We start from the raw sequence: 18,055 nt of genomic DNA, 5'->3' as shown, positions 1-18,055 counted from the left end.
CACTGAGCCACTGTCCTGGTCCAGGGCTAGGGTTAGAACTCATCCTAGGGTTCTATCAAGGGCTGGGACTAGGACCAAGTCTTCCAGAAGAGAAGTGGAGTCTGGGATGGGAGCTTGGGAATAGACAAGACAACTCATCTTCCCTCTACGGTTAGGAGAGAACACAGACTAAGGGGGAGATAGGAGCTTATTAGGACTCAGAATGTGGATGATTTCTGAGAACTGAAAAGCCAGATTTGATAAAACCTCCTTAGCCTAGGCTTAAGCCTTAGCTCAGGGTGTCCTATCTGAGTACAATATACAATATGCAGCCCACCCCCTTCCCATCCTCCTTCTGCCACCCCCTAGAGCAGCCTTGTTTCTCCAAATGCCAACTCACTTTCGGTGAAGATTGGGAAGTTGTCATTGATGTCACTCACGGTGATAACCACTGTGGCTGTGCTGGACTCCCCGTGGAGTCCCGGGCCATCTCTGGCTTCCACCACAATCTCATACTTTGATTGCTTTTCTCGGTCTAGGTTATTCACAGCTGTAAAGATGGTGCCTGGATGGGGTGAGGAAGAGAGTGGGGAAAAAGGGGCAAGAGGAATATGAGTTAAGCAGTGACCCCCATTCCTTTTAATACCAAAATAGGCCTTTAGGACACTGGCTAAATACTTCCTGTCTCACTACCTACACTACCTATCTCACTCCCCCATCCCCTTTTAGCTTTTTTTAAACGTGTATTCTTCTCCTATTAGAATGTAAGCTCCTTGAGGGCAGGGATTGTCTTTCTTTATGTACAGGTATCCTTAAGGTACCCTTAGCACAATGACTAGCCCATAATAAAAGCTTAGTGTTTATTGACTGACTATATGAGGCCATGGAATTTCACAAATTAGCCATTGCTTTCCAAATTCTCTTTGCCTCACTGAGCTACCCTAGGCAAACCATTTCCCTCTGTAGGACTCACTTCCCTCTTCTACAAAGTGAGGGAAACAGATGAAAATCTTGAAAGTCTCCTAAGTCCCTTTCATATCTGACATTTCATGTCACTAAATCCCTTTCTAAAGTAACATTGCATGTTTGTTACCAATGACATTGCAAGTTGTTTCATTCCATAGAGTAAGATAGGTCACTTTTATCTCCTGTACTCTATGTCCCTTGTTTTAATCCACCTTTTAAGGTCCCTTCCAGTTCTAGCATTTTATGATGCTTGGGAGAACACGTTAGTCAGTCAGTCAGTCAGTCATTCAGTCAGTCAATAAACATTTATTCAGTGCCTACTGTATGTCAAGTTCAAGGGATAAAAAAAAAGGCAAAAGACAGTGTCACTATAACAATCTTTCTGTAAAGGCAACAGAGGTGACCAGTAATGGGAATGGATTGTTGAACAGACCAAATTTACTTAACCATATAAATGTAGCTTGGAAACCATCCCCCAGGAGAAGCTTCCTTTAAACCCTAACACTGTGGTCGCTGCTCAAACCACATACAGATTGCTCTTTGGAGCAATTTTGGCTAGTAACGTGGGTCTGAAGACTGATTCCATGGTCTTGGCCCAAGGTATGTTCTTCCCATCTCAGTTGCACACAAGTCATTAGGAGCTATATCTGCTACCTTGAACCTCTATGCTCCATGGATCTGTGATTTTGTCCATGTTGGGACCTAGCACATTTCTAAGGATCCTTTTGGTTCTAATGTTCTGAAACTGTGGGCACTTACTCTTTTGTCACAGATCCCAGACCCTCCATGACTGAGTAGTTGGCTCATTTAGTCTTTGGGTGATGAGCCTTTCTGAACTGAAGTCTATCCAAGGACAAAGGATGACATCACCACTGAGGAGATTCCAAAGAGTATGTCTTGGGCTCTGAAGGCCATTCCCAGAGTAGAGGCCTGGGTAGTGGCGGTATTGGTAGAATTAGCATGTCATCTCTCAAGGAGGCTTTTTTGAAGAAGAGTCATGTAGAACCTCATTGAGAGCAGGGGACTGTTGGTTTTCTTTTTCCTCCTAACTCCTATTACTATGACTGGTGTGTAGTGGGCACTTAATATACTCTTTTTGAATATGCAATTTATTCTTTTAAATATGTGCTGTTGAATGAATAACCTCTGGCCTGTTTGTAAAAACAAAACAAAACAAAAAACCCAACAGTCCAAAACAACAACAAAAACATGACTCCTTTCTGGTCACCTGGGTACATGTATGTCATCTTAGGCATGAGAATAATTGGAAGGAAGGACATTTAATAGTGACACAAACCAGAGCTGTCGATGGTGAAATACTCTCTGCCACGAATTATATTGTAGGAAACCGAGGCATGGCCTAACACGGTAGGGTCATCTGCGTCCACGGCGGTGACTCTGGTGACTGAAGTTCCTGCAGGGAAAGTTAGCCGATAGATTAGAATAACTTTGGTCAGACCCTTGTGCTGATAATTATTATAACAACAATGACAACAATAATGGTAGCTCCCATTCTTACAGTGCCTTAAGGCTTGCAAAGTATTTTATATATTTACTGTGAGATTGTAGCATTTCTGATAAGCCTCTGGGGAGTCACCTGCAAAGGAATCTAAATCACTGAAGATTCTGGGAGTTGTATTTCTCTAAGGATGGGTAGGGGAGAGAAGAAGGAAAACTAACTAGACTAACTAACTAACTAACTAATTAACTAAAGTTAACTCAGTATGAGAGGCCATGGTTTCCCTCCTACTAAGATCTCTTGAAGGGGAGAGGAGAAAGATGATGGGGCTTTCACTTGACACATGGAGCTGTACTGTGACCACGTTGGTTATGGTGGTGACAAATTCAGTCCCTGTCCTCAAACCCAAGACTTCAAGGGAGACCATGGGAGGTAAAAATTAAAGGGACAAATGTTAAGGTAAAAGACTACTTTTTAAAAAAAAAAGAGTATGTGTGTTCACTCAGGTGTCTGGTACACAGAGGGAAAAACAGACCCAGAGGGAGTGTGGGAGAACTTCCTCCTCACCATCCCCTACCTCACTTCAGAAGAGAGCATTCCCAGTTGTCTCCATCAAAGCCTGCATCTGACTCATCCAATCTTATTTCTCAAGAACACATTTTTCTTGTGTTCCTTTGTTAATGGTATGAGGGTACAGGGCAGCTCTGGGAGCCACTTAGGAGAGAATGTTCTTTCCTAGCATAGGTCTGAGATCCCACCCTGCAGCCCATTGTTAGAGAGTTTTCTCTCTCTAACTGTGACCATCATCACAAGCCATTCATGTTTCATAACTATACTTTCAAGGATAGGATTACCAGGAACCTGGGGCATCTACATCTGTTTGATTGGGTCACAAGCCTAAACCCGTTGTGCCTCCTAGTGGTCACACGTACATATTCTCATTTGATTTGGAAATAGTCCCTAGCTGGCTCCAGACCTCCTGGGGGAAACTGTGGAGGATTATTTCACAGTCTGTGGCTATGGCTAGGGCTTTGTGGTCATGTTAGGATTAGGGTTCAGTTAGGGGTTTGGTCTGTGGCCAGGATTAGGGTTTAGTCTATGGTTAGAGTTAGGGCTCAGTCTGGTCCAGGGTAGGGCTCAGTCTGGGAGTGTAAGACGGAAAGTTTTCCTGTATGTGCAGATCTGTTGCATGGGATGGGGGGGTGTAGGGTGGGGTACAAACCCCAGCTTTGACTCCATTCCCTCTGTGCTATCAACAGCTATAGCTGAAGAGCCCAGATGGCTGGTGATGTCCAGGCCAATACTGGCAGGGGGGGACTTTGCAGGGTAAGAGATGCCCAGTGTTTGTTGGAATGGTAGCTGAGTGCTGTCTCCCTGACACGTACCAACAGCTGACATCTCTGGCACTGAGCCGTTGAAAACTCTCTGTGCAAATACGGGGGCATTATCATTCACGTCATGAACTTTAATCGTGAAGTTGGAGGGTGGCTCCAAGTTCGCATTGGTGTCTTTGTCCACAATGTATGCAGTGAGGTGATATTCTGATTTCTTCTCCCGGTCCAGCCTCTCAAAAGCATAGACGTCTCCAGTCTGTTCACTGACTCCAAAGAGTTTGCCTTTGCCGGCCTCGGGCCCTTTGAGAACATACCTGGCATTCTTGCTGTTCACACTTGATGTGATCTAAGGGAAAAAAAATGAGGGCACTTAACATTGTTGGGGAGGGGATCCTCTCTTCCTCTGAGCACATCATGTGTTTTCTTATTGGTGAACCTTTGCTCACGGCATCTTCTACATCTGAAAATCTCTCCTCCTTTCTCTCCCCCCTCACTCCCCTCCACTTGGTAGAGTTAAAAGAAGTCTTGACATGGAGTCAGAAAACCTGATTTTGAACCTCCAACTCTGCTATTTTACTAGCTGTGACCTTGGCCCAGTCACTTATCTTTTCCCGGTCTCAGTTTCCTCATTTGTAAGATAAGGAGTTGATCTCTTCCAACTCTAAATCCCTATGACATCCCTATGATAATTACTTTTCATCATTCAAAATCCAGCTCACATACCACCTGCTTTCCCTGGTCTAATCCTCCACAAATGAAAGCGATTTTTTTCCTCTCTTCTCAATTCCCATAGCCAGGGAGATATTCACAATCTTTTTTGGAACACAATCCTTCCCATTCCCCACCTCCACCCCCCCACCCCCACCCCTATCCTCATCCTCCTTTCCATCCTCATCCCTTCAGGAAAGGATGGACAGATAAAATATGGACACTTATTCTTGAAACAGAGAATATGTCAGGTTGACTGATTGTTCTTATTAAAGATGTAGAGTCAATAGAGCTTTTTAATTAGAATATGCAAATTGGGTCTGGAGTCATAAAATAAATAGCCAGAATACCACTAATGAAAAGGCACATTTACACCAAAGGCTTGGGGAATACATGCTCCTGGGAGCAATGGGACCTAAATTTCCCATTTCTCACCCCACAAAGAGAGGCCATTGTGGATCTGAGCAAACAATAGGCATTCAACCAATATTTTGTAAATTGGCTTGAAAGATTATTATATAGGAGAGGAAATAGACCTATTCTACTTGGCTCTAGTGTATGGAGCGAGAAGAATGGGTGGAAGTCTCAGGGAGGTGAATTTCAGATTGATAAAAGGAAACACTTTCAATCAGTCAGGGCTATTAAAATTAGAATAAAATGACATTATCCTTGCTCTTAAGCGACTTATAATCCATTAGGGGAATATGATGTATATAGGAAAAAGTATAATATAAAAGTGGGTGGCCCAGAGGATAGAATGTGGAAATCCAGTCCCAGCAGACCCTTATTTGAATTTTTGAAAGTGTGGCCCTTTAACTGAATCCAAACTTCACAGAATAAATCCCCTTCACAAAAGGATTTGTTCTATAAAACTCGGACTCAATCAAAAGGCTGCACCCAAAGACCTAGAAGGTGACATGTAATGTTAAGGCCGCAGGTCCTCCACCCCAGACTAGATCTTGTATTCTGGACCCCCTTAACAGTCTGGTGAAGCCTACGATCCTTTTCCCACAATAATATTTTTAATTTCACAAAACAAAATACATAGAATTTAAAAGGAAACCAATTATAATGAAATGGTTATCAGAATATTAAAAAGAAAAAGTCATGAATGGCAAGTTAAGAAGTCCTCCACCAGATGATATCTGAAGCTTTTTTTTTTTTTTTTAGTACTATATCTGTAAAGCTATGATCCTATCATGGGACAAAAGAGAAAGCCAAAAAAAGTACCATGGCATTTTTTAAGCATCTACTATGTGCCAGGCACTGTGCTAAGTGCATTTACAAATACTATCTCATTTGATGCCTTTCAACTAGGGGAAAATGAAGAAGGCTTCATGGAGGTGATGGCACCTGAACTGGGCCTTGAAGGCCGGTGCATCCTGTTATTCAGAAAATCCATGCAATGAGTTAGATGTGATCTAACTTTCAGTGATCTGCTGATTCGTTGATCTAGTGGGCCCAGCCTGGCTGGCTGCAAAGACAGATTAGACAGCCCTTCCTCATGTGGTATGAGTCATGACACTAATTGCATTCTACCTCATCCTGCTGTGCACCTCCCCACTCCCTCCTTAGGTTTAGGAACAGTGTAGGAACTGAGAGAAAGAATTTGACCATTGGGCCATTGGGCCCAATTGGGCCATTGGACAGGAGCCAAGCTCCCCTGAAGATGAAGAAGCCATAGTAATAATAACTGTCCATTAGATTAGTGAAAGTATAATATGAGTTAATAGTGCGATGTTACCCGCCCTCTGCCCCACACCCTCCACGAGCCTAGGGTGGAGAGACATAGTGTCCAGCATGAGGGAAGTCACAGCCCTGTGCATTTTGTTTCAGTCAGATCACTACAGAAGTAACATGTACTGTCCCGGTTGTCTCATGAAGGGCAGCTAGGTGGCACCATGGAGAGAGTTTTGGGCCTGGAGTCAGGAAGATTCATCTTGCTGGGTTCAAATCTGACCTCAGACACTTAATAGCTGTGTGACCCTGGGCAAGTCACTTAACTGCATTTGCCTCAGTTTCCTCATCAGTAAAATGAGCTGGAGAAGGAAATGGCAAACCATTCCAGTATCTTCGCAAAAAAACAAAACAAAACCAAACCCAAATGGGGTCATGAAGAATTGGACATGACTGAATAACAACAAAAAGATGCCTTATATTAGGGAGGACATAGACTAGAGCAAAATGGAAAGAGGGGGACCGGAATTGTGAGAGCACCAGAGCTGGCCATAGGAGGATTGGTTGAAGGAAATATTTCAGGGATGCTTAACCAGGAGAAAAGACCTAAAAGGGACATGATTTCTTTCCACAAATATTGGAAGGGCTGTCATACAAAAGAGGGATTTGTCTTTTAATTGCTACTAGAGGACAGAATTAGAAGCATTGAATTGAAATTACAGGATAGTCAATTTTACCTTGATGTAATTATAGTGTGAGTTTTATCTTTGTCCCATCTGAAGAGCTATGGACCCTGTGTTTCAAAAGTCAGCTTTTCCCATAAAGCTTTGGCTTATAAAAAGAAGCTAAAAGGTTAGGAGTAGAAATGACATGGTGATAGACCTTGGGAGACAAAAAAAGGAAGTAAGATGGTCCCTGAGGTGCAGAGAGAACCTGCTTTAGCCTTTGAGGTCCTTTTCCTGGGAAAAGCCTATTTCTTTGGACAGAAGCAGGTTTATGAGGCAGATCATAAGGCAGGAGAGGCTGGAAGTGTCGCTGGAGTGGAGGAGCCAATGGACTGGATGATCTGGTAGTCTATGTACCTGAATGGTATCTGGGAATTCTTGGGTTTGCAGTATGCCTACAGACTGGTAAAAGACTGAGAAGAGCTACAGGCACATAGCCTGTGTGGTCTTTGTTTTAATGCATGTTAATTATATTTCCTGCATTTCTTTGGTAATGAGTGATGAAGGGTAAGTCACTTTTGTGTAGTTGATTCCTTTATGCCATATTCGCATAATTAAGGTTCACTGAAATATGACAGACCAGGATGGAGGGCAGAGTTTTCCCAGTTGGGAGGGGCTTGAGCCAAGATTTTAACTGGATATATCCTCATGGCCCATACCCTTAGACTAAAGAGGGCAGCAGCAGCACCATCAATAACCTGGGGAAGCTGGGGTCAGAGTTAGTATCCCTGCTATTGAGAGAGTGCATAACTAACTGCCCAGGTGAGCCTGGGGATACAGGCACCTGGGATCTCCTCACTGGAAAGGGTCATTTAACTATGTCACAGAGCCCCCTAGTGGTTCAATAAGGAAAAACTTCCTACCAATGAGATGGGTCCCAAAGTATGTTGGGCTGTTGAATTCTGCATCATGGAGGCGTTTAAGCAAAGGATGACCCTGCCATAGATGCTGCAGAAGGGATTCCTGTTCAGATATTGATTGGACTAAAGGGTCTCTGAAATCCCTTCCAGCTTTGAGATTCTGTGTTTTATATAATTGGACCCCAAATAGAATAGCTTCAGTGTTTTCTGAGCTTAGGAGAGACTGTCCTTGAACTTAGACTTGGAAAATACCTAGAAATGGCCGGTGCAGCACCATGGACAGAACACCAGCCCTCTAGTCAGAAGACCTGGATTCAGATTTTAGCATGTCTTTGAGCTTGGGCCAATCACAGCTTCATGGCCCCCAGTTTGCTCATTTTCAAAATAAGCAGTTATGTCTAGATGACTTCCTAGGTCCCTTCCAGCTTTAGATTAATTATTCCCTCATTTTACAGAATAGGAAACTGAGGCCAGTAGAGGAGAAGTAACTTGCCCAAGGTCACATAGCATGTATATAGTTTCCCCAAAGCCATTCTTCCTCTAAATTTGAGGGGAGGGAATTTTTTTTTAAATATCTAGCACCCTGGTTGTTTGTTGGATTATATTGAAGTGTCAGAGTTAGGATTTGAACTCAGGTCCTTTAATTTTGAATGCAGTGCTCTTCTCTTTCCTCCAGATTGCCTCCCATGCTGCTCACACCATGAGATTGTGAGTGGCATACTGATCTTTCTACCTTCTCCTCTCGGCTCATTCAAGGTTTATTCATTTACTTCAAAGTCTGCCTCTTCCAGGGAGTCGTCCCAGACCAGTTCAACCCATGATGAGTGTGCCTAGCAAAGGCCTTCCTACAACAACACTTAACAGACACCCACATTGCTACAGAAGTTTATGGGTCACATTCTAATAGTTTTCATGGGTGCTATTCTTGTTCCCTTGATTATAACCCCCTTGAGAGCAGGAAACTCTGTAACACTCAATTGAGTAAGTAATTACTGCTGTTGGAAACTTTGTATCTTTATCTGTGAAATAAGATGGTTGGAGTCATGATTCACATTCAACTTTCAACTATAATTCTCAGTGATTGTTTCCATCTTTCCCAGAGGGTCTAGGGTAGTATGGATTGAATAGCAGGGGTCTTGGGAAAGCTGTTTGCCTTGTTGCGGGAGGTCCTGGGTATGACAGTCAGCCTCTGAAGGAGAGAACCCTTTACCTTGCCCACGTGATGAGGGAGATTGCCTGGCATCTCCTCCTGGATGTGCATTTGGTTCCAAATCCAATCTCTCTTAAAGCGTGGGCGAACATCCTGGGCCCCTGAGACGGGGAGCTGCTGGGGGAAGCCCTCTGCCTCTGCAGAGGCTCTCATAATGCTTCTGCAGGCTGCAGCCAGGAGAATGATGAGGATCTGCTTCTCCATCTTCCTGGGTCCTGCTCAAGTCTACATAAAGAAGTAAAGACAGATTAAAAAATAGTAATAAGCATTTACATAGCGTTTTAAGGTTTGCAAAGCACTTTATGAATGTTACGTCATTTGAGCCTTACAACAACTCTGAGAGGTAGGCTTTATTATCCTTGTTTCACAGATGGGAAAATTGAGGCACAAATAGGTTAAGTGACTTGCCCAGAGTCACACAGCTACTGAGTGTTTGAAGCTGAAATTTGAACTTGTCTTCGTGAATCTATACCCAATGAATGCCCTATCCACTGTGCTACGTTGCTTGCTTAGTACATCCCACACTGAGCCATCTACCTGCCTAAAAAAAGTCCCATTAATTAAATTAATATTAAATTGAAAATTTTAAATTAAAATATTAAAAACTATTATAGCTGAGATGCATTTGTACTTCGTGCTGAGGTGGGGGGGGAAGCTTTTATATACATTTCTTTCCCTAGCCTCACTAGACTATAAGCCTCTTGAGAGCAGGGCCTCTGTTACTTCTATGCTAAAATAAATGCCAAATAGACATCCAGGCAAAGTGGGATGAGGAATCTGAGCAAAGAGAGAATATTTTCACCTGAAGAGTTCAGAGAATGTTGAAGGCAGAGATTGTGTTGTTATTGTTTTTGAAAATATCTCTAGGCCTAGCACAGTACCTCGTACATAGTAGGTACTTAATAAATGTTTGTTATTTGTTGAGGGGAGGATTCATGGATGAGGCATCTGAGAGGATGCAAGGGAGAGAATACAACTGATGGAGATTGTGGGGAAACCCATGCCAGGCTTGGAAAAAGGCATAAGCAAAGAAATGGAGACAGGAGAGGTAAGGATGACAGTGGCGGATGGAGTTGTTCAGGAGACCATATGAAGGGTACTAGTATGAGATAAGGATTGAGAAGGTAGATCGTAGATGGATTGTGGGACCCTGAATGCCAAGACAAGTTTATACTTTAATTGGGAGGTAATTGGAAGCCAGCACTTATAGATAATTATATATAACTGCATATTATATATGATTATAGAAGATTTTTGAATGGAGGAATTACACAGAGGGAGATCTTGGGCTATTAAATGAAGGATGGATTGGAAAAGAGAGAAGCTAGAAACAAAGAGACCACTTGGAAGTCTATTAACCTCTAGGTGAAATGAGAAAAAGGCCTGAGCTAGGGTGACATCAGTAGGAATAGATGGGAGGTGACAGATGTGGGAGATATTGCATGTCCAGTTACCACAGGACCTGGGAGGACAAGGCAGAGTCAAAGATCATTCCAAGGTTACCAACTTGAGTGACATGGAGGACAGAGTTTCCAATAATGAACTAGAGAAATTAGAAGGAGGAAGACGATGGTTTCAGTTTTAGACCCTGAAGGGCCAATGGGACAAAATTAGGCATGAGGGGTCTTACTTAAAGAAGAGCTTCCTTCTTTCTTTTAGTCTTTGCATGAATTTAGGCTGATTATGTGAACTCAGCTATTTATTTCCTTTTCTGGGCTTCAGTTTTCTCCCTTGTAAAATGAGGGGCTCAAACCACTTGATGTCTAAGCTCCCTCTCAGCCCTAATATTCTATATTCTAAACGTCTTTTGGCTCTCACTTCCTACCTCTTCCTCTTCCCTGATGGATGAATGATTTTCCTTAAACTGTGAATTTCTACTAAAATGTGGCACAGGTTTTGTTTCTGTCTCTTCTCTTTCCTTAAACTTGTGCCTTCTATCTTCTTTCCCCCTTCTTACCAGAACTCAAGGAGTTAAAGGGACATTCATTTTCTATTAATTCCAGTAAGAGGCTCCGTCCAGGGAATTGACCCTGCACTCCTTGAAGTGTGGTCAGCAAAGGCCTGAGAACCGGGAATGTGGAGAAGGAAGATGACGAGGTGGCTGCTTTTGACTGCTGAGGGAACTCATCCTTGGGAATTATCTAGAGAGTGAGAGGTAGCGGCTCTGAGGATTTTCTGCTACATCATCCATTTTTCCCCTTCATGTGGTAGCCTAGTCCTCCCATATCCCCATCCATAATTGCTTTCAGAAAAGAGTCTTTGCTCATTCAAACTGAGGTGCTCATAGTGGATAATGTCCTAATACTTCTCAGAAATGTTTGAATTTAAACTGGAGATATCATATCTTTAGTTAAAGGAATGGTTCTCTAATGGTGGAATTTCAGGTATCTACAAAAGGTTGACAGGAGAATTTTTGGTGGGGGAGGGAGGCCCTACATTTGTGGGCCCCTGTGGCAATCTTAAATAAAGAGCAATGCAATTCTAATTTCCATGGGCTGTGACTCCCCGTAATCCAAATGGCTCTTTGAGAAACAAACACAACCCACTTTGGACTCTGCATAGTTTCCACTCCCAGGCATCGAGGTAGACACTGCCACTGCCAATCGGCTATCGGGCACTTGGTAGCTCTGGCATAAGTCTGAATTTCTTTAAATGGAAGTCAGTTCTCCCAAAAGGTCACAGGAATTGTTTAAAGATTATAGGATCACAGGACTTAGATCTGGGAGGAGCCTTAGACTTCACCAAGTCTCACCACCTCATTTTACATATGAGATCACTTTCATACACTAGATGAAGTTGTCTTCTAGCTCTAAATCTTATCCTCTAAATGTGGGGCTTCTTAAAATTGATGATAATTGAGTCTTTACTTTATCCAAGGATTAGAAATCCACTCTCAAGGTTTCTGAAGTGGGTTTCCATCCACTGTGCATGGGAGTGGATTGTTTATTTATTTCAGTTGTGTCTGACTCTTCCTGACCCCATTTGGGGTTTTCTTGGCAGAGATACTGGAGTGGTTTACCATTTCCTTTGCCAGCTCATTTTACAGATGAGGAAATTGAGGCAAACAGGATTAAATGACTTGCCCAGAGTCACACAGCTAGTAAGTGTCTGAGGCCAGATTTGAATTCAGGATGTTGAGTCTTGCTGACTCCAGGCCTAGCACACTATTCACTGGACCATCTAGCTGCCTTGGAGTTGGTTTAGATGAGTCCCTTCAGACTCTTGAGATCTATGAAATAAGATTGAGACTGACTGAAGTCACCTGCTCCATCCCCTTGCCTTTCAATAACCCTCTCCCAAACCAATTGGCACTCAGTTGGCTTGAGGAAGGTATTTTCCTCTATTACTTGATCTCTAAAGGTGCATATTCTACATCCCTCCTTCATCCCTCAGCTCTTAGCTCAGTAATAATAGTAACATATCACATTTCTATAGTAATTTATAGATTGCCAAGGCATATATTATTTCAGTTGCTCTTCACTGTAGCCCAGTGAAGCAGGCAGCATGGGATTTATTCTTTCCATTTTTAAATACTATTTTATTTTTCCCCCAATTGCATGTTAAAACAATTTTTTAACATTTTAAAAACAAGTTTTGAGTTGCAAATCTATTCCTCCCTCCCTCCTGCTCACTGAGATGGTAAGCAATCCAATATAGGTTATATGGGGCAATCATGTAAAACATTTCCATATTAGTCATTTGGTACAAGAAGATTTGAATGAAAAATAAGAAGGAAAGAAAGTGAAAAATAGTGTGCTTCAGTCTGTATTCAGACAATATCAATTCTTTCTCTGGAGCGGATAACATGCTTTGTCAAGAGTCTTTTGGGCTTATCTTGGATCATTGTATTGCTGATATTCTCTCCATTTTATAAATAAGAGGCAGCCTCTAATTTGTTTTGTGACCCTGGGCCTTTGTAGCTCTGTGGCCCTCACTTTCATGATTTGTCAAATAAAGAGGTTGTTCTATATGGTCTCAGAATGTCAGAACACCAGAGATAGAAGGGAATTTAGGACATTGAACATCCCTCCGCAATAAGGTTCTGTATTCTCTGGTACCTTTTAGCTGTGACATTCTATATTTTAAGGTTCTTTCCAGCTCTGAAATTCTGTGTTTTAAGGTCCCTTTCTGCTTTGACAATTTTTGTTCTAGGGTTCCCTCTAACTCTGACATTCTTTATTCTAAGGTCCCTTCTGGCTCTGACATTTTATGTTGAAATATTGTATGGCCTCAAGGCCCCTCCCTGCTCTGACATTTTATGCTCTAAGGGCCCTTCCAGCTCTGAAATTCTATGTGCTAAGGTCCCTCCAAGCTTTCAAGTTCTAAGAATAGCTGGATTAATGAATCTTCCTACTCCACAGTGATCAAAGTGGCAGCCTTGGCTTCCTTAGCCCAAGTACTGAACTTGTCCTAAATACTCTAGCAGAGCGGGAAAACTTGTGGCCTCGAGGCCGCAGATGCTCCATCCCTGGCCTAGATGAATTCATTGACCCAGGAGGGTATAACCACTGAAGGCTCCTGAATTGTATTGAAGGAAGCTCACCTGGGAAACCTCAGCATCTGCCTGGCAGACTTTCTATTATTGTAAAAGTCACCTGAATAACAGGTTTTCCCTACCTTGGCTGGTCGATCTATGTAAGAGACAGCAGAACACCAGCACCATTCCAAAGAGAAGCAGGTCCAAGTGGGAGAAAGTTCTGAGAAAGGACAAAGAACTGAAGCAGGAGATTGCAGACCTTTCACTAGCTGAGGGAGTTCTGTGAACTCTAGTAATGCTATCATATTTGAATGACTGGCGCCAAACTGGCCTCAGAAAGAGCTGACTACTTCAATGGTTTTCTGAGAAATGTAGAAATAACAGGGAAGGGGTGGGCCCACTGGGCCCACTGGCTCTTCTTCCCCTGGGAGTGAGCTGTGTCTTGGGCCTGGGCTATCTAGGACAAGACCTGGTCTAGGAGTCAGGAGACCTGGGTTATAGGCCAGACTCTGCTTCCAACTTTCTACAGGACCTTGGGGAAGATGCTTCTCTTTAATGAGCCTTCATTTTCCTATCTGTAAGATGATACAGTTGGACTAAATTTCTAAAAACCCTCTTAGCTCTCAGTCTACTATCTAAATGGATAAAGCTCCAAGAGTAGTGATAATTACTTACATTTACATGATACTTCATGGTTCAAAAGTGCTTTGTAGACAATACATCATTTCATTCTCACAACAGTATGTTAATACAACTACTGTTAACCTTATTTTAAAGAGAAATTGACATTCAAGTAGGTTGAAACCCAGGTTATGTGGATCATGGGTGGAGATGCTGTTAGAACCCAGATGCCCTGATTCCAGACCCATTGGTTTTGCCAATATGTCATGCTATGTCAGTGAATAGAACACTGAACCTGAATTCAGAAAGATCTGAGTTCAAATCCTGCCTCACACATGTCTTACTAGCTGTGACCCTGAGCAAATCACTTAACTTCTGTCTGCCTCTGTTTCCTCATCTGTAAAATAGGGATGATAAAAGCACTGATCTGCCAAGGATGTTTTAAAGATAAAATCAGATAACATTCTAAAACACACTGCAAACCTTAAAGCGCTCTATAAATGCTATTATTGTGGTCATGATTATAATTATTCTGCATGGCAGGGGGTGGTAGGGGTACGAGAAGATTTTAGGGGACAATAAGGAAATTCCAGTCCCAGCTCAGATACCCCCTCTGGGTCCAATGTTCTTTCTGTCATAACTGAAGAATCACAGAGTTATAGAATTTGAGAGGTGAAAGAGCGCTCGGTGGACATTGACTCTTACCCATACCAGAAAGGAATACCCAACAAATGATTGTCCAACCTGAATACTTTGCATGGGGTGTGTGTGGGGGTCTCTAGAGAATCTTTAGGCTTTGAGTTACTTTCTGCTAGGTGTGGGATAGGCAGAGGGATTGAGGAGAAAAAAGAAAGAAAAAGCCAATGGAAGTGAAACTTGAAAATGTCATGTGAGAGTTCATGGCCCCTGAGAGACGCCAGTGAGGCCTTGGGAAGTTTCGGTGACTTTCCCATTGTGAGAAGAACCTTCTCTTTTCTCTCTCTGGCACCCCCTCTCTCATCCCCAAGAAATTTTAGGCAGCAGCACAGAAGTGCTCACATTTCAGAACTGTTTTAAGGTGTAAGGTTTACGAATCATTTTCCTGACAGCAATTTGAAGTATCCCTTAATTCCCCTGTGGGGCAGCTAGGTGGCGCCATAGTGCACAGAGAGCTGGGTCTGGAGTCAGGAAGACTCATCCTCCTGAATTCTGATCCTGCCGCAGACACTTACTAGCTGTGTGGCCCTGGGCAAGTCACTTAATCCTGTTTGCCTCAGTTTCCTCATCTGTGAAATGAGCTGGAGAAGGAAATGGCAAACCACTCCATCTGCCAAGAAAACCCCAAATGGGGTCACAAAGAGTTAGACACAACTGAAATAACTGAACAATATCATCCCTCTGCATATGTTGTCATCTCTAATGAGAATGTCAGCTCCTTGAGGGCAGGAACTCTTGCTTGCTTCTATTGGTATCCCTAGAACTTGGTATGGAGCCTAGAACAGGGGTGGGGAACCTTCAGCCTCAAGCCCTCTAGGTCCTCAAGCGCGGCCCTTTGACTGAATCCAAACTTCACAGCACAAATCCCCTTAATAAAAGGATTTGTTCTGTAAAACTTGGACTCAGTCAAAAGGCCGCACCCAAGGACCTAGAAGGCCACATGTGGCCTCAAGGCTGCAGGTTCTCTACCCCTGGTCTGGAATATAGCATACACTTAATAAATGCTTTAAAAAATTTATTCATTAGGAAGTGCATTGAGTGTACTATGAGTATAATGCAATGAATATTATATTCCTTTTACAGATAATAATAATAGTAGTAATAATAGTTACTATAGCAATTGGGTGACTCAGTGGATAGTGTTGGTTCTGGAGTCAAGAAGACCTGAGTTCAAATCCAGTGTCAGACAGTTACTAGCTGTGTGACCCTGGGCAAGTCATTTAACCACTGTTTGCCTAAAAACACCTCTTTCCCAGGGTTGTTGTAAGAATCAAATGAGAGAATACTTGTAAAGTATTTGGCACAGTGCCTGGCATATAGTGAGCGCTATATAAATGTTAGCTATTATTATTATTATGTTACATTAATATTATTATATTATGTTAATATATTATTATATTATTTGAGGTCTGCAAAGCATTTTAATCATCACCCTTGTGAGGTGTGTGCTATTGTTGCTATTTTATAGATGAGGAAACTGAGGCAAACAGGGTTAAGTGACTTGCCCAGAGTCGTGCAGCTGATAAGTGTCTGAGGCTGGACTTGAACTCAGGTCTTCTTGACTCCAGTCCAATATTCTATCCAGTCCAATATTGCCCCCAAGCAGTTGTGGATCACAATTCCTTCCTTCTTGGTGAACTGAGCACAGCTCCCTCCCTCTTGTGTTAAGCACTATCTCATCAACTAAACCACCTCTTTGCCCGATCCCCACCCCAATGACCCTTCCACAAGAACATCCTGTGTAATAATGTCTGTTCAGGCAGACTTCAAAGATTCCCTGATTCCAGGAGTCAGCTTGGTCATTTAGGTTAAGATATCTTCACTAATCAGCCAGCTCTTGCAACATCCCCTCCCAATCTCCCTTTGCCTGAAGGCTTCCCTTTCCTTTGTGATTTGTCCTTTTGTTCCTTTGGGGAGTCTTTGCCCATGTAGATGGGGGTGGGGAGGGGGCTTCCTTGTTGGAGAACGCAATAAACCCCAAGACAAGATTAATACTCTGGGGTCTCATTATTCCTGTGTTACCTACACAGCAAAATGAAGAAACTGAGGACAGGAAAAGGATGTGATTTGTCCAGTAAATAGTGGGCTAAGAATTTGAACCCAGATCTTCTGACTTCAAGCCCAGGCCTGCAGAGATAAGTCCCACCATAGATCCCTAGAAGAGTCAGCTGAGAGCTTAGCCACCATTAATGGGAGAGCGAATTTCCAATTGCTGGGAGGACTTCCCTACCCACCAATATCTCACACTCAGCACATCCAGACCTGAGCTCATACCTTCCCCCTAAACCTGCCCCTCCTTTCAGCATCCTTTTGTCCATCTGTTGATGGCACCACCATCTTCCTAATCACTCAGACTCAGAAACCTCAGAATCAGCTTTGACTAATTTGACCACTTCCTCAAGCCCCCTCCCACTTCCTCCTTTCCCGGACAACATTGCCAAATCGTGTCATTCCTGTCCCCTTGACACATATCTGGAATCCTTTTCTTCCTTTTGGCTCACATGGTCACCATCCTAGCTCAGACCCTTGTGAGAAATAATTCATTTGGATGAATTACTACTTTATTCCCATCAGTATTAATCAGTTTGCTATGATTCCGTAGGGATAGTGATTATAAATTCTGTATATTAGGTCCCAGAGCTGTGAGATGCAGATTATAAGTTCACATGCTTAATCCTAGGAAACTAACTAACTAGAGGCCCTCCACCCTTGTTTTTCCTTGTCATGGTGACCAAGCCCAGTGTGGCGGAGGTGATTCAATTACATGGAAAGTCCTCCAACTTATTTTTGTACCTCTGGACCATTCTCTCTCGTTCAACGTAAGGTGACCATTTTATGCCCATCTTATGCCCACTTAGTCAGTGGAGAAGCCCCATGCTTTGTCCAAGCTGAGACCCTCCACTGCTGACGTACCATTTCTAGCTGATGCATCATTTTTGGTCCACGAAACAAAGTCTATCAACCAATGGGACTCTGTACTTTGTATAGCTCCTTTAGAATGTTTGGATATCAAATCTGGTATCAAGCCTTATAGAAATAAGGCCCAGGAAGAATGGAGCATCTCAGATAGGGAGGAAGATGTGAGATCCACTTCATTAGAGGGGACCATGACCCTTTAATAAAGAGTCATTGGCTCAGAGCTCTGCCTCAGTTTCTTTTCTTGTAGGTTAGACCATTTTAATCCATACATCTTCTTGGCTTTTGATCATTGAAATAGCTTCCTAATTAATTGGTCTCCCTGCCTTCAGTCCTCCTCCCCTCTCCACATAGCTGCCCCCAGATCAATCTTTCTAAGATAGATCTGACTATATCACTTTTTGTCTTAGTAACATGGATGGCTCCC

The 18,055-nt window shown here is 42.8% G+C and overlaps 1 protein-coding gene across 4 annotated transcripts in view; it reads right to left on the bottom strand.

The window, feature by feature from the left end:
• Positions 1–18,055, bottom strand: part of LOC114027891 (cadherin-5-like) — a 49,998-nt gene that overhangs the window by 12,936 nt on the left and 19,007 nt on the right. For 2 of the 4 annotated variants that reach the window (XM_027842067.1, XM_027842066.1), the window contains 4 exons: positions 8,919–9,143; positions 3,790–4,084; positions 2,243–2,359; positions 380–544 (listed from right to left, as the gene is read on the bottom strand). In XM_027842067.1, coding sequence (XP_027697868.1) covers positions 380–544; positions 2,243–2,359; positions 3,790–4,084; positions 8,919–9,122 — 781 coding nt within the window. In that variant the 5' untranslated portion in view covers positions 9,123–9,143. Of the gene's footprint in view, positions 1–379; positions 545–2,242; positions 2,360–3,789; positions 4,085–8,918; positions 9,144–10,875; positions 11,060–13,535; positions 13,674–18,055 lie in introns of those variants that run through there. The other 2 variants (XM_027842068.1, XM_027842065.1) reach the window with 2 other exon arrangements.

This window comes from Vombatus ursinus, unplaced genomic scaffold (genome assembly GCF_900497805.2).
Source record: "Vombatus ursinus unplaced genomic scaffold, bare-nosed wombat genome assembly UNPS02014864.1, whole genome shotgun sequence".
Classification (NCBI taxonomy): domain Eukaryota; kingdom Metazoa; phylum Chordata; class Mammalia; order Diprotodontia; family Vombatidae; genus Vombatus; species Vombatus ursinus.
Note: the sequence above shows the minus strand (reverse complement) of the source record. Positions and strands in the feature narration are given on the sequence as shown.